Genomic DNA, 16830 nt, shown 5'->3' with positions numbered 1-16830 from the left:
TTACAGAGTAATGACGTGTTACTGTTAGCACCAGAAACTGAACTTCATTACTGAAAATTCAGCTCATAATTCTGAGAGGAAAAAGACTACTTGAAACTTCTTTTGCATGTAGTTTTAAGTTTCAGGATTTTAAATGTTACCTTGCACTGCATTCAAGTCGGCTGAAGGCAGCAGCTGTGCATAAGATTCTATACAAACACATGCTTCTATGAGAAGAAATACATAGCGCAGCCACAAGTGCATTCTAAAAGGTGAAATCTGAGTGTTGTGGTTTAACCTACATAAGCTCTGTTAAAGCTGAGATACAACAGGATGAGCCAGAAAATACAAAGAGTTGGCATTCCTTTCTTATGTTCTTGTCATGAAAGTGTAGGCTGCAGAACATAACCATTCTCACCTCCACAGCAAATTGTTAGCATTTCAGTGAGGTACTTTTTTTCAGTAATTGCTGTTTGTATAATAGCAAATGTGAATTTGAAAGAACTTACTTGATCTTTTATGTAACTTTGTAGTTACAAATCATTTGATACACATTACACTGTTTTGGTATTATAAACGTAAAAGACACAGCCTTTACCTAATTTTTAATGTAGTCTTGTGTTATGTGCAAATTTAACAATAAAAACTTAGTTTTTCCTCCACTGCTTATGACTTTTTTTTAGAAGAAGGAAAGCTTTTTGGTATTGCTTAGATTTATAAATAGACTGGATAAGCGTGGTTTTTTGTTTTTTGGTTTTTTTTTTTTTTTTAGGATCTTTCACAGATCTTACTTGGACTGTAAAAATGATTATTATATGAGAACTATCTCTATGTTCTGTGTCAGATAAAAAATTAACTTGTATTTCAGTATAAATGTATTGGTTTCACAAATGCTGTTTTGGTTTTATCTTTTCAGAATTTGAAGTTCTGGTGATCCATCATGGGAAACCATGTAGGAAAACGAGAACATACTGCTGACAAGTCAACCAAGGTAAGTGTAGAAAATTGAAGGAGGCAGGGCCACTTAAGAAATATGTATTTTTTTAGTACGTTAGTGTGTGTTTACCAGATCACTTTCACCATTACTATTTTGTAGTTGTCACTTGAAGATGACCTCCTTTGTAAAAAGTGTCCTATGAGATGTGGCCAAACCAGGATTTTGTTGTGCTGGATTTAATGAGAGATGTGATGTTTTCCTGTGTCAGATCCATAGCTGATAAAAAGGCATCTCAGTGATGATGGAAATTAATGAAATGAGTCTTAAAAGCATGAAACTGCAGAAATTTTTAAAGAGCCAGTGAGCTGAACAATGAGTGTGTTGACAGCTTCTAGTTTGGGCAATCATAGGCTTTATCCATAATATAAAACCACATAAGAGAATTCTAAAAGAAAAGATTGTCAGTCTGAGGAGATACAGCTTTAAAAATCTCTTCCCCAGCAAAAAAAGATGAGAACTGTCAAAATGTTCATTAAAAGTTAGTTTTTTGCTTTCTGTGCCTCTGCTGACACTGTTGCGTATTTTGCACATAATGTGGTATTCTGTTTGCCTTCTGATAGTATCTTGTTTATTTGTTTTTCTACATTATACCGGAAGAGAATTCACACATATCTTTAAAAAAATAAATCTTTATATATATATAAAAAAACAGTGATCCTTGTTACTAGCTATTGCTAACTTCTGTCCACCCATCCCCAGCCAAAGATAACAGTTTACAGTCTGAGCGGGCACTGTATAAAACTACTGCCCTTTGCACTGGACAAATGATGTAAACAGATATATGCTTTATCTGGAGGAATGTGGGTATTTTGCATTGCTGTGGCAGATAAGCAGCTATCCCTAAAAGGTATACAAACTAGAATTCATACACTTACTAGTTCTTTGCTATCTCCTTTAGAAAAATAAATAAGCGCACTGAAAGGAATAGGAAGAAAACAACAGGAATAGAGGAAAACTAGCTCAATGTATTTTGTGTTTGTGCAGTATTTCGCAAAATGGTTTTGTGGTCCAAAGTTTCAGTTTCAGTACAAACAATAGTCTGAGTCCTAAGTTGTGGTCTTGTACTGACTGATCTTGTAGACTTCCCCTCTAGAAAACTGTTGTGCAGATCCAGAAAAGTCAAATGCACCAAAAAGATGTATTTAGCCAAATATTTTGATCTTTTCTGACCAAGGATGTGAGATCCTGCAGGTGTGATACGGCAGGTTACAGAGCTTGATGGGCTGTTGTGCACCACGTATCCCCTGCTTTGGTCTTTGAGGACAAAATTTGGTTAAGAAAACACATAACTTTTCTCTTGCTGCGGGATCACGTGTGTCTGATGCATCTGGGTAGCAGGTGAGTGAGTTGTCAGGCACATGGGGCCTCAAAAAGGAAGAGATTCTTCAGACTGTAGCAGCCTGTGCAATAGGTGCAAGTTCTGCAGTGGTGAGCAAGAGTCAGGTGGCCATGAGTCTTGCACTTAATGTGTGAGACAGACCTAAAAAGAAAATGGATGCTGCAATTTTTAAAAAATTTTTTCTTTTCCTAATTAGTTCATGGAGAATACTTGGTTCTGCAATCAAAATAATATTCATTTACCTAAAATGTTTTTGAAGTGGGAACTTTATTTCTGTAGTAATATCTTCTGTCCCTCACTCATCCTTCTAGAGTGACAAAAACGCAAACCACCAAACTCCTAAAGTTTAAAATAGGCAATGCTTGATCAAAATCTCCCTTTACCCATGTAGGACACTGATCATGTCACAGGAAATAAGACCACAGATTTAAAATCAAGAAAGAAACAGTTAAAGTACAAGTATGTATTCCACGTGACTAGTAAATCTTGGTTCAGTTCTTACAGGCAGCATTAAAATTCTCATCAGCAAGAGTAACCATGTAATACTTTTTTTTTTTTTTTTTTAAGTTGAAGTAGCTTGGTGCAGGTGATGTTGTTGAATATACCTGTAAATTAGAATGGTTTTCCCACCAGTCTTCTAGTGAGGCATGGAGACAATCGTTGAAGGCTTGCAGAGACTACAGTGGAAATGCTGAACTTCCTCTCCTCACTCACAGCAGTAGAACTGCAGTGAAAGAGGCTAACATCCCATTAAGTGTCTTTCTAAAATGCATTATTTGTAGCTTCACCTTGTTTACTGTATTTCCTTTCCCAAAAATATAGTACCAAAGAACAACATCATTTTAGGCAGCTTCTTTGGACCTGTGATGTCAAATTTGCTGCACAAACACTACTGGCTCTTGAATTTACAGACCAGTTCTCCAGACAGCTATTTTATGTATTGTGACATTAGAGAGACAGTTGCCAAATCGTAATTATAATTCTTGATTGTCCAATAAATGGCAATACAGCAATTACTACAGTGATTATTACAATTATTAGAGTGATTATTTAATAAATAAATAATTTAAAAATAGTGAGATATTTATAAATTAATTGAATGCTTGGAAAAATAGTTGGTCTATTTGACCTAAATAATGTGGAAAATATTTACAAAACCCTTATGTTTTACTCAAAGCGATAACATATTCCATCTCATTTCTCTCAGATTTCTTTCTGTCGGGTTTAGTGGATTTTTTTTTTTTATAGTTGTGTAAGATACATAAAAATTGTTCAATGAACCCGTCAATTTATCTTCTTTGTCTTTACTTTGGATGATACTAGACTTCGCAGTCTGCTTAATGCATTAGTAAATGTGTAAGTATTTATTCTGTTTAACTTTGTTCACAGTGTAAATTCTTGGGTTTAAGCTTACATAAATACATCCAAGGACAATAATAACAAAAAGAATGGGCTGTCCTTCATGCTCTGAGTTTCTTAAGTTCTTTGAGAGCTAACTGTAGAAGAGTAGATAGAGTAGACGACTGAAGTTTTATCGGTCTTTGCTCAGAGTTGTAGTTGGTCTGTGTAAATGTGGCATCATTAAGCTACGAAATGCCACGTGCTCTTTTGTAGTGACTAAAGCTGGCTGTAAGTATTACAACAGCGCAGTTCTCCACTACTCTCCACTTTGATTGTCTCCCTCATTCTGCACAGCACGCATATTGCCATCCCCAAATCTTTGAACCTTCTTGGTACCTGTCAGAACTGGCCATTAACTTCATTGATTGTTTGGGAAGGTGGGATCGGAAGGAAGTTTTCTGTCACTGTGCCATCTATTCCACAGCAACTACCAAATGCACTGAGTCCACAGAGCCTGGTTTCCATGTGTCTTGAGCCACGTAGTACTGTGGGGAGCTCTAAACCAAGCTTGTGACCTATAGTAAAAGATTGACCCCGCTACCCTGCCATGTCAGGCGATTGCTCAAGAAACTTACACAGGCCTGGAATGTTTTTGATTATTGGAAATAATGGACCATCTATTTATTTCATGTCCTTGACATACTTGGGGTGTGCTGTAAAGAAACAGCAAGGAACCAATTGCTACCTCTGATATCTAACTCTGAAAAACTTTGGGGAATGTAATTGTCACAATATATTGCTTTCTCACAGGCCAAAACTGAAAGCGGACGTAGTGATGGTAGGGCACTCAGTCTACAAATTAATGTTTTGTTTGAACTAAAAGCTACCTGTTAGCAATGACCAAGTCTTGCTGTGTAGTAAACCTATGAAAAATCTTTTCTTTAATTGCCCTCTGTATGTACCTAGATTCTATAATGTGTTTTGCAGTGGCTGATTTGATAATTTTGATAAACTGCCTGGTTCTCAGTGTTTAAGAAGAACTCGGCATAACTAGTACGTGCTCACTGTAGCAATTTAGCTTGAATCAATAAATCCATGGTTTCTATGCAGCTTCTGAGGAGATTCTGCTTTCTCTCGTCTTTTTTCCCCAGTTGTCTTGCTAATGTTCAGAAATTTGCAGCCTGCACAGCCTTACTCCTGGTAACATTAGCAGAAAGCTTTCTGGCTGTGCCTGATGAGAGGGAGTTAATTTTGAAGATGGCTGGTACAGGACAGTAGTTGTATTGTTCACCTCACAGACGCTCAGTGATCTGCAAACAGAAGGGTTTTCATGCTGTTCTCATCTGATACCCTACCCTTCATGGTTGAGACTGCTTACAGACCTGAGCCGTATGTGTGGTTTTTAGCAGGTGCTTCCTCTTGTTATGCATCATAAAGTATCAAGAAAGGAAAAAAACAACAGATGAAGTAATTTTATTTGCTTTATTAATTTCTCTGAAGTGTTATTTTTATAAAACAGAGCTTTATTTTGTAATAGTTACAGTTTGAGAGATACATGACATGCAGATTATGTGGATTTTGAAGTCTGAGATGCTTTTCTGTAAAAAACTAACATACTTAAAAAAAACCCCAAAAAATCAAATGTGGTATTTGATTATATGATGTTTAAATAAATAGTCTTGTTATATAGTCTTACTTATAGTCTACATAAATTAATCAGTGTAGCCTCTTCACTTTTTTCCCTAGCAAAGTGGTATAGCACTATTTTTGTTTTCAAGTACAATTGTGTTTTTTCTCAGAGTTTCACCTCTTGCTAGAAAGCAGTAAAGAGCACAAGGGCTATAGTGGTGTATTCTTTGTAATTTGATATATTGATTAAAACACTCCCTCTCAATCCATTGTCTTTCCGAAGGCAAAGGAAAAGAGAGAAAAACTTTAAAATGTTGAGAGTGCCAGTGTTTTCCATGAGAGATCTGGTGAGCATTTTCACTGGCCAGTTTTACAGGTTACACACTAGAAATTCTTGTGACCCGCCAGTGTCTGGTTACACTGGTGCCTGGTACAAGGTAATGCTGCTTTTGGAAGAAGCAAATCATCTTCCAGGGTGTGAAGCGAAGTTCTGGGCAGTCAGGTTAAGCAAGACCAGTTCAATTCGATAGGCGTCTGTTTGCTTCAAATTCTACCATCGACCTAGATTTAGCCTTGAGCAAATCCTTTAATTTTTTAACCTTCACAGTAGCTGGATTGTTTGTTAGGACAGATGCAGTGTCATTCTGTATTAATAGTAGTGCTTGGAGACCTTGAGTGAAACCTTCGGGCACTAACGTGCTTCAGCTAGTGAGATGATATCATAGCGATATTGAAATGACTGTGCTGTTTGAAGCCTCTGAGAATGCCAAGTATGCAGTAGCTATGACATCTGTCCTCAAAAATTAACCTTAAGACCATCATTCAGTATGGTATTGAAAGTCTTATGTCTAATGTTTAAGTAGGCAAGTAGCTCTATTATAAAGTTAAAGGGCACAATTTACGTGTCTAAATCCAAGTCGTGTGTTTGTAATACTTGACTGTTCATTAAACTCTAAAGGTGCTGAATTTAATTGGGTCAATTGTAGTTACAATATTTAATCTTTCTAGTGTCTAGAATATGGTAAGCTCATTCTAAGTGTGTGTGTAAGATTAACTCTCCTTGGATCAGAGCTGGTACTCTTAAGTTCCCATGTTTTTTGTCGTTGCATGTATGGGAAGGTACGGTGCTCTGCTGTGCAGAGCAACTGGTGGAGGACTTAAAGGTAGGAGGCGAGGCAGATGAGAACAAGGAGCAAGTTCTGGTCACTGCCACAGCACCTGTTGCTAGCGTTTGAGTTGCCTGAATTGTATAATCTTGTCAGTATGTCACTAGATCTACGTTTCCATGAAAAAAAGTGAGTAAATATGTAGGTAATGGTTACATGAAATAAGTCGAGAGCATGTTTTTCTGTTGTGCATGCAACTGCTATGTACCAGTGTTTCTTGTTTTAGGTCTTGAGATGCTTGAGCTTGCATGGGTGTAAGAGGAAGAGGCACAGTCACTGTGGTTTTGGCTGGGAGGAGGTAGGGTCTTAGGCTTTGTTCTCCCACCCTCAGCCTGCAGAACTGACTAGAAGAGGGAAGTACACACTGTACTTTTTAAGGTCTTGTGCTTCAGATGCCATACTGTTGTGGTACAGTTTCCTACAGTTCCCTTCTTGTTAGCTTTGATACAGAACTAGATAAACATCCTATCAAATGAGTTTAATGACAGTACCACTTAAATTACCAAGGAGTCATAAGAACAGGTATGTAAAGCACTGCCCATTTTTTGTGAAGTCTCTGATTTTTTTCTAGTTGCTGCGATGACTTTTGTAATAAGTGAGCCCATACTTCAGCCTGAGAACGTGTTGTCCAGTGTTTTAGCATCTTCACACTAGAAAAATGAAGGTGAAGTTATTTCTAATCTTGAGGAAGAAGTAGGTGACATGGAGATCCTGAAAGGAAGCAATATCTTCCTTCCTCACATAACCTTTTTGTGCTTCTACTGTTGTGGTTGTCATAGATCAGCATGTGATGGTATGTTCTATCACCTGCTCTGAAAGTGGGTGAAGTAGATCACACTAACAAACGAGAATTTCCATTAGTTATATTTGAGAAAAACCTAAAAAAATCTTTTGCAGTAATGTATTACCTTAGAATGCAGTTACATCTGTAAAATCGGCTGCGGTGAAGTGCATTCTCCTTATTGGAGAGTTTGCCAGGCTTTACCTGTGGGTACCCAGGCCAAAGCACAGCAGAATCTCCAGTATCTAAAACAGTGATTGGTAAACATGTCCTGTAGCACTTATCAAAGTGTTAAACCCTGATAACAGTGCATTTTGAAGTTTGTCTTCATCTTTTTCCCATAGAGCTAGTTCTGTTGTCTTTGATGCTCCTGGGCGGCAGCTGGGAAGAGTGGTGGAACCATGTTTTATTTTAATCCTCAGTTTCACACACTTGTATTTCTGATAGTGTAACTGACTGTGCAGCTAGGTCAGTGTAACTAGTTGTAAGAATGGTTTTACACTTTGCATTGTTACAAAACTAAAACCCCAGCTCTGCTCATATATGATGCTAAATGTTCTGCCGTGAGAAAAGAGGAGTTGCACATTGCTAAGGTGAGTTGCATCTTTCTCTCATTTGTAAATTCAGCAAGTGTGAAATGGACATCAGAAGGAAGAAGATACAAGGCTTTCCTGTACAAAGTATCACTTTAACAGTAGCTTCTTTTTGCACTTCAGAAACTGAAGGTGCATTTCTTGTGTAATTGGAGTTATTTGTACACTGAGTAAATCTGACTTGTCTGCGGCTATGGTTCAAAGACTGATTTTTCCACTTTGAGCTAAAATGTCACGGAATGTTTTTCCTTTTCACTTAACTTTCTCATGCCCTCTGCTTTGAGTTGATGGAAATACTTCAGTAGCATTTGCTGGAGGGGAAAAAAATAAAAGGGTTTTGCAAAAGGAAATTGAAAAACTTTTAAGCAGAGTAATATGACTTTATTCTTGATTGATAAGATAAGAATCACTCTTAAAAACAATCTGGTCTTTCAGTGCAGCATCCTGTGGATGTGGCCATAAAAATATCAAAATTTGCATAGTGCTGAAAGCCACGAGATACATACCACTTACCCTGGATAATTAGGGGGACTTCTGAGCATCAGTTATAATCAAGAAGAGGTGATAACAGAAATCTTGCATTTTGTTACAGTGACACAGAGTGATATACAGGTTGGTGCAGCTGGACTTGACTAGAACTGAAAGATGAATTTAGGGAGGCATGAAGGCACCTAGCTTGCTCATGAACTCTGTGCAGCAAAAAAGCCACAGAAAAGACCTAAGAGCTAGAAATTGTAGCAAGACTGTCATGGATGAGATCTGTCCTTAAACAAGTCACTTACTATCAAAACATTTGTCACCATTTTTGAGTCGTCAGTTATTCCCGATCTGTGTAAGAGCTTCAGGATTGGATTTACTGTCTGGTAGTGCTGAGGTTTTCAGATGAATTATGGAAATCCCAATATACTGAAAGCATCTCAGTTAAAAGGTACTATCCAAGACTGTTACGTTGAAATCTGAGTAATTTTTTTTTTTTTTGTGGTCATAACTGACTTGCATGTCTAGCACATTTTCCCATCCTTTCACACACTCCCTCTTCCTTCCTCCCTTTATCTTCCTTCTACTCCTTACACACAGCTTCTTTCTGCACACTACTTTCTGCCAGTACCTCCATCTCTGATCCAGTTTAAATTCAATGCCATGTTTTGATTTTTTTCTGAGGCATTAGAAGTAGTACTGAGTTGCTAACAGTGCAGTTGCATGCTCAGAAACAGTGCAGAGATAGCCAGCTAACAAGCAGTCTGATCAGAAAGGTGGGAACACTGTAGAAAGAAAGAGAGAATTTGCACTTTTCTGGGAACACATACCCACTTGAAAAACTGTTTTATTTTCCAGGCATCTCGCTCTCTTCATGTTGACATATTCAGCAGCCATCCCAGCATACCACGTTACATTGCTTTACAAAAGAATCCACTAGTCCCATTGCTTTTCATCTTTCAAATATTGGCAAAACTGTCTCCTGTTATTTTTATGATCTGTTTTCATCATCGTTTATATACTTTGTCATAAAGTTTTGTTGCTTCTTTGAATTTGTACCTTGTACTTATTGAAGAATTTGGTTTATGCAGAAAACAGAAGTATTGCTGTTGAATTTGGGGGGGGAAACCCAGCTAAAATTTGCCAATGAAAAATGGAACTGTGTGGAAAAACTTGTAAATCCCACTTTAATTCCTTGTGTGCATGTATATATGTCTATGCACACACCCATATATAAAAAAAGACAACTGTGTATTTAAAAAAATAAAGTAAGTATATATTCACATATAGATATTCTGCTTACATCCCTGTATGGCTGCAAATGTGCTCATTAGACAAGTTTCAAAAGGCAAGACCAGTAGCCTCCCACCCTGGGGAGTCTGGCTATCTATTCTGATCTTCCCTGTGAACTACAGGCCAAATGTTTTCTTAATGTTGAGCTAGAGCTTTCTGTTGCGGATGAAACGTGCCTTGTGGTTCACGGTGATAAATCCTGAATAATCACCGTCCTTTTTTTGTTGTGTGGTTTGTTTTATTTTGTTTTTAACATAATGTCTGAAATTCCAGACAATCCTGGCTTTTTGAGACTTGGCAGATGAAATGTTGGTGAATGTGAGAGACTGAGAATCTCAAGTTAGTGTCTGTAACAGTTGAGTAATGTTTATATCTCATAAAATATATTAAAGATATTTAAATACTTACTATGTATTGATTTTAAGAAATTAAATATCTTTAATATATTTAACAAATACATAGTACTAGTATGGATAAACTTTGGGTTGGAACTAGATGATCTTTAAGCTCCCTTCCAATCCAAACTATTCTGTGATTCTAAATGCATATTAAGGTTCTAGGAAGGGCTTCAGACTTCACAGTAAGTGAGGCCCACTGCATAAATTAACAACTCTTTGGTACACTGCTACACAGGAAACTTGGTATGTTTTCAATGATTGATGTTACTTCTGGAGCTTGGTCTCATGAGATGAGATCCTAGGTCAAAAGCTGTACATAATTAAGACTAAAACTTAGGTTTTTCTGCTGAAAGAAATAATCTTGCCTTATGATGCAGGACACTTGCTGATGGAAAGAGGTCCTCTCCTATGGTGTGGTGTTAATCTTAATTTTCTTTCAAAATCAAATCTGTGTTCAGAGAAAACTTGTTATATATTTTATTTCTGAACCACTGTAATCCATTACATTCAGATTGACTTAAATGAAGCATGTTTATTTGTAGGTGGTGACAATGGGGAACTGAAGATTTAGCCTTAGAAGTCTTGCAGATTCACTTACTTGACAAATTACTTATAATGATTTTTTTTTCCTACAATTCAGTATTTAAAAAAAAATTGTTAGAGTTTATATTTCCTTCAGCTGATTTCTTGCCTTATAAATGAAGGTAAGTAGAAAAAAAAAATAGGTGAAATACCTATTTGAAATTAAGCTTTGACACTTTTTTATCTTGTTTTGACCTCTGTGCTTTGTTTTACTTTACTGCAATCCTCTCAGGAGGACAGGGAATATAACTCCTTTTTGGAATTTCTTCAGTGTAGCTCTTCTGCTTGTTATACCCCTTTCCTTTCTTCTGACATCTTGTCTGGTGTTTATTATTTTATTATTATTCTATTATGCATGCTATATAGGCCCCATAATGATCAATAAAACCATCTGAAAATGAAAGTTTTATGGAGCGTGGGGGAAAGGAGGCCAAAAGGCCCCTGTCGGTGGGTGTGTTCAGGTGGGATGGGGAGCCCTGGGTTCTAATGCCCTCTCACAAGATTGTGCAGGTGTCCTGGCCGTCGACCTTTAACTCCAAGTACACAAACAGCCAGGGAGATGAGTGCTATGTCTGCTTTGGAAAGCGATGCTGAGATCTTTCAGGCATCAGATTCTACTCTGGGATGTTGCAGAAGGAGCTTAAAATGCAACGGCATAATGCAGTTAATACTGTAATAACACTGTATTGCAGCTGTTACATCACCTGATTATGGGAAAATAAAAGATTTCTGGTATTTTGGAAGCTTTCGGGGCTTGACACAGACTTTGCATCAACTACATTGCATGTCTGTGGTCACTTTCAGTTCAGCCTCCTGCTGCTATGTGTAAGGGACAGGAGACCCTCTGAACGTGTCTTACGTGGGGCCGACAAGGGAGGTGTCTCCACCACGAGCAGAGGGCCTTGGCTTCCATCCCAGCTTCTGAGCACTGGCCTCAGCAGTTGACAAGTCATTCTGGTTTTTGCCCTGATTAGCTTGCTTTAACCAATTAGGCTACGAACCGTGGGCTGGTGGAGCAGGTGCAGAGCTGCTTTCTTCATGCAGAGAAACAGATGGCCAGTTAATTGTCCCAATTGCTGAGTAAGACTTGGCCAAGTCTCCTGCTCACTTCTCAATTCTGATGCTGCACTGCCAAGTTAGATCTTGTGGCTTTAAGGAAATGAGAATTTCAGGGACATCTCTGAGCATCTGGACTTCTCTTAGTCATGATTTAGTGTGGTTAATTTCAAACACTGAAATGGTTCCTAGCTGATCTTTGTTTTCTTAAAAATTTGCCTGATGTATAACAGCAGTAAAGGCTTCTTGGTCTGAGTTAGGACATCTCTAATTGTTACAGCATTGTTAGTATAGAGGTATGGTTGTAACAGAGAGATAAAACTTTAAGTAGGAATCCATATTTTGAGGGATTGATTCTCTGGCATTTTGCAAGGAGAACTTTTGTATCTGTTGAGCTACCTCTTAAAGGACAAGAGTTGTGAGGGGAATGTTGAGGGGAAGAGTATTTTGGTTTGCTAGAGTTTCCAGAATCCTTTTTTAGGATAATTATTTTTTTCTTGTTAGGAAGAAATGGGAAATGATTATTTGAATGCTGCACTTAACGAGATGTGCTAGACTATAAGAGGTTCTAAACTTGCTAATAGAATTTCAAATGAAATGTGTTTGCTTATCTGTATGCTTATACTTAGTCACTCAGTGTAATAACTGCAACTATAGTTTATGTGTAGCCTCTTCATATGACTATATTTTTAATGAAATACGGTATAGGTTAATAAATCAGTTGCTTTTGTGTCAAGACAATCCACTTTTGTTACAATAAATCATTTCAGGAGATAAAACTGTGCAGTGCCAGAGGCAAAGGATGGGACAAAGCAGAGTAATGATATGTCCTTTGTAATGGTAGAGAATCGAATTTAAAAAAGGCCTAGGTGTTTCCAGCAGGCCACCTCTTTTGTTCAATGCTAAAAAGGCAGTCTCTTGGTCTAAAATGATTCAGAAGACCCATGTTGATAGTTGTGCAACTGGTTTGAATAGGCTGTCAGTCATTTCACAAGTAGCCTGTCCTGGATCTGTTTTGCACAGCTTTTTGTTAGTAATGTTTTGACTGTTGCTCTGGCGGTACCAATTCCACCTACAGATGATGTAGCCAATGGATTATACTACCTGTAGGGGAGAAAATGAAATGCTTTGAATAGTCTGTTGTGCTTATATCTGAAATCTCCACTGCACAGCATAAGAATAATACCAGAGAGTCTGTCCAAGGTCTAGCTTTGAAATTGTACCTGCTTTTTTTTTTTATGATGAAATACCAGCAAGAGAATGGCAGTGGAAATACTTCCCTGTTCATGCACAGCTTTTCTCTCTCCAGTTAAATTCTCTGCCTAGAGAAGCAGTTGAACATAGCAGGTGCAAGTTCGATTTACAGTTTTCCACATGACTCCTTTAATGCCTACTTGCCTATAGAATTGAGGCATGGATTTTAGCCTTCACAACACATATGCAGTAAAGTTAAGCTCTATTTATGTGCGAAGGGTTACTAAGTAACAGTTGCTGAGGGAAATGCAGTCTTCAACTGCATGACGTCTGTGCACTTAAAATTGCCAGCCAAGTAGTGCATTAACATAGATTTTGCACATCAGTGTAACGGGATTTGCTGCAGGCTGTGTGTGAACAAAACCCGGTGGAAAAAAAACAAAACAAAACAAAACCAAACAGCAGTGTAGTTTTGAAGAGTTGTAGTCTCTCTGCAGCATGGTCTTGTGGACAGGAGATGAAACCCAGTTTTGCCCTTATATCTCATGCTGTCCATACCACACCATAATTATGGACCCTGATAGATTTGTTTGTGTATTTGTATTTATATCTATACCTACCTCTAGATAAAAAGGTAATCAGCATGTTTTGCACGTGTATCCTCTTTCAGGGAGAAAAAGGTTGGGTGGCAAACAAACAAAAGGACAGTTGTGACTTGGGGATAGAATGGGTGTTGATAATACAAGGAGAAGTTTGCCTTGCGCTGTGTCTCCTCTAGTAGCTGTGTTAACTGCTGTGCAAAATTAGAGGTAATCAGAGGATTTGTTTTTTCTAAAGATTTATTTTCAAGGAATATTACTTTGGAAATGTCACGTGTCTAGCCTTGAAATGGAGCTTATGTATTGAAAAGGATTTTACTGAAGCAATCAACCTTTCCTTTGAATCACACTTAGTATAGCTTACACTATTGCTTTGAGCTGGACACCTTTATATGCTGATGAAAATGAGCAGTTGAACTGTCATGAAGTCAACAGCTTTTAACTAATTTATGTTACGACGCCAATTTTGTCTGCAAATACTTGGAAAATGGGGGGCAGGTGTGTGTGTATGTGAATAATTATTGCAGTGGGAAGGTATGAGCTTACGAAACTGTATGATTTGCTCATCGTGGACTAGGTAGAACTTCATTTCAGTGAGGACCTTGTATTACAATAATATAATACATAAAAGATGCGCAATAATAAATTTTTATAAGTAACTACTACCACAGTCCTTTGATAAGAGGCATAAATATCTCTCCGGCATGTTTAGTCATTAGTTTCTTGGCTTTTTATAACATTGTTTTAGCAGAATCTGAGGATGTTATTTGTTAATCACCGAGAAATGCATTATAGCTGGGAGTTGATCTCATGTTATTTACGTGGGCTTTTCAGTAGCCAACATTGCTACTGTCACATGAATAGCATCATAACCTGCCAACTTTGCAAAATTAATTTCATCTATTCACTCATGGTAATTGATTTTTAATTTTTTTTTTCTTTTTATGGGTGCTTTGCAAAAAAACCTCAAACCAACCCAAAATCAAACCCACTGACATCATCATTGTAAAAGTTGTGTACATTGGGTTTTGTTCCTGGCATTGTAAAGTGTCTTGACATTTTTGTTGGAGTATAATTCTTAAGTACTGTCTGACTGCATTTTTTGCCTGTGTTTGAGACAGCGTAGTATCTGAGCTTTTTTGTAGTCTTTCATACAGCCCACCCATTTTGGTTTTGAGGTCAGAAACCTTTCCCTCTGAGGAGAAATTGATCCTGACTTCTTCACTGCTCAAGTCAGGCTCCTGTTTTTCTGTAACTCTCTGTGACCACCTGTGACTGTTCAAGTGGTTTTAAACTGGTTTGTTAGCCACAGCTTTTCCCTTGGGAAGCTGTCATCTTGTGACAGTGTTGGCTTCAAGCAAAGTATCTTTAAAGTCTATAGAAGAAGCAAAGCAGAACAAAGGGAGAAAAATTGTCAGCAGAACTCTAAGTACATATCTGTTCTTACAACCCCGTTTCTTGTTGCTCTGTAGGGACTCGTGCTTCTTTTCTCTCACATGTCCAGGTTTAGGAAAACTGGGGTTAAGCCTTTTTGCTAATAGTGCCTGCCTTTGCAATGTACTTCAGAAGCTGTTCATCAGTTCCAAACAGCTGTAATACAGTCATTTATAGTCACTTAACTAAAATGGATGCAAAAAATAAATAAAACCTTTTCGGCAAAGCTACTTTCTGGCCCAGCTGGTCCTAGTGAATGGGGTTACGCTGTTTCAGATGCAGGGCTTTGCATTTGCCTTTATTGAACTTCATGAGATTCTCATCAGTTTATTTGTGTAGCCTCTCAAGGTCCCTCTGAATAGCAGCTCTGCCTTTCAGTGTACTGGTCAGTCCCCCAGTTTTTTATTACCTGGGCCTTTAATGAAGGGGTTAAATGATACTGGCCTTAGTGCTGATCCCTGAGGGATGCAGCTGCTGACTGACTGCCAGGTGGACTTTGTGCCATTGATCACAATCCTCTGAGCCTGGTGTTCCAACCAATTTATCTACCTCTTGTATTCCACCTAGCCAAACCTTATCTTCTCAGTTTGACTGTAAGAGTAGAGTGGCACGTGATGGGAGGCAGTGTCACAGGTCACACTAAGGTCAGAGGATATGATGTCATGCTTTTTCCCCTTCTCCATAGAACCAGTCATTGCATCACAGGAGGCTCTCAGGTTGGTCAGATACCATTTGCCCTTGGTAAATCCAAGGAGGCTGTTCCCATGCACCTTCTATCCATGGAGAACAATTACTGTTAAAACTGTTATCTGCCTTTTAATAAAAAGATAAAAACAGCTAAGCATTTAGCTTTTGGCTCTCACTTCACTTTGCATTATTGCTCATTCACTGTAGATGCAGAGGTTTCTGTTGAGCACAGAATGTACCCTACCTTTGACAGTCTTTTTAAGTCAGTAAGGTATTGCACTTCAGGATAATTGACAAAAAAAAAATACTGGAGATGAGGCCTTTTTCTTGCAAGACTGTGCCACATGAAAGAGAGAAGTGGCATGAAGTACACTTTCTAGTTGGATGATGATCTTTGCTTGCCTGAGACCTTGCTAGAAAGATGGACACTGGTCACAGCTTCACAAAGCCTTGACAAATTGATACCAGCCTGTGGTAACTCAACAGTACAGAGTTAGTGTTGGGTGGTCACAGAAGAAAGGCAATGCTGGCTGGCTAAGCTAAAGGTTGCGTTTTGGTTTTGGTTTGTTTGGGTTTTTTTTTTTTTTTTTTTTCATTAAATAGCTAAAAAAGAAGAAAGCTCTGAAAATTAGGCCCTGAAGAAGGTGGAAGTTGAAGAAGGGAAAAACGTGTTCATGCCTGAAGTTTGAGACAGACTCTAGCAGTGATTAGAAATGCTTGCTGGTAGTGCTTCATTCTTCCCCACTGAGCCTAGGGCTTGCACAAATGAGGACTATAAATGGTGCAAAAGTAGCACTTATTTAAATAACTTCTTTTTTTTTTTTTTTAACATATAGCTCAAATTTCAACGCAATAGAGATATGTCTTTCTTCATGCCTCCCCCCACCACAATACTTTTTTTTCTTCTGAAGCTGTGTAGAGTTCTTACTAGAACCACATTAAAGAATCAAACTGGTAAACTGAATCATCAGTTTCTATTTGCTTTTTGGCTCACTGAGTGATTAGATGGCTGCTCACAGGTTGTATTTCTGGTATTACCATTTCTCCCATCTGTACACACACATGAGTCTTTCATTGTCATCACTTCTGATATTTATTTACATTGGTAGTAGAGAAGATGGACATTTATTTTTACAGTCAGTTGAAAATTTCTATTTCCTGTTTTTTCTCAGGTTTGGTTTCTTTATTTGACTTTATATATTTGGAAAATGGTAGCTACAACTGTTTAAAACATTACTGTACCTGTAAACTGTTCCATTTTTAAAAAACATCTACAAAACAAGTA

The 16830-nt window shown here is 37.9% G+C and overlaps 1 protein-coding gene across 2 annotated transcripts in view; it reads left to right on the top strand.

The window, feature by feature from the left end:
* The first annotated feature begins 900 nt into the window (after window positions 1-900).
* Window positions 901-16830, top strand: part of LOC104358255 (myelin basic protein) — a 91229-nt gene continuing 75299 nt past the window's right edge. For both annotated transcript variants that reach the window (XM_032991330.2, XM_032991329.2), the window contains exon 1: window positions 901-970. In XM_032991330.2, the coding sequence (XP_032847221.1) occupies window positions 920-970 (51 nt within the window). In that variant the 5' untranslated portion in view covers window positions 901-919. The remainder of the gene's footprint in view (window positions 971-16830) is intronic.

The sequence above is a fragment of the Tyto alba genome, unplaced genomic scaffold (genome assembly GCF_018691265.1).
Source record: "Tyto alba isolate M040663 unplaced genomic scaffold, T.alba_DEE_v4.0 Super-Scaffold_27, whole genome shotgun sequence".
Classification (NCBI taxonomy): Eukaryota; Metazoa; Chordata; class Aves; order Strigiformes; family Tytonidae; genus Tyto; species Tyto alba.
This window is presented reverse-complemented; position numbering and strand designations above follow the sequence as displayed.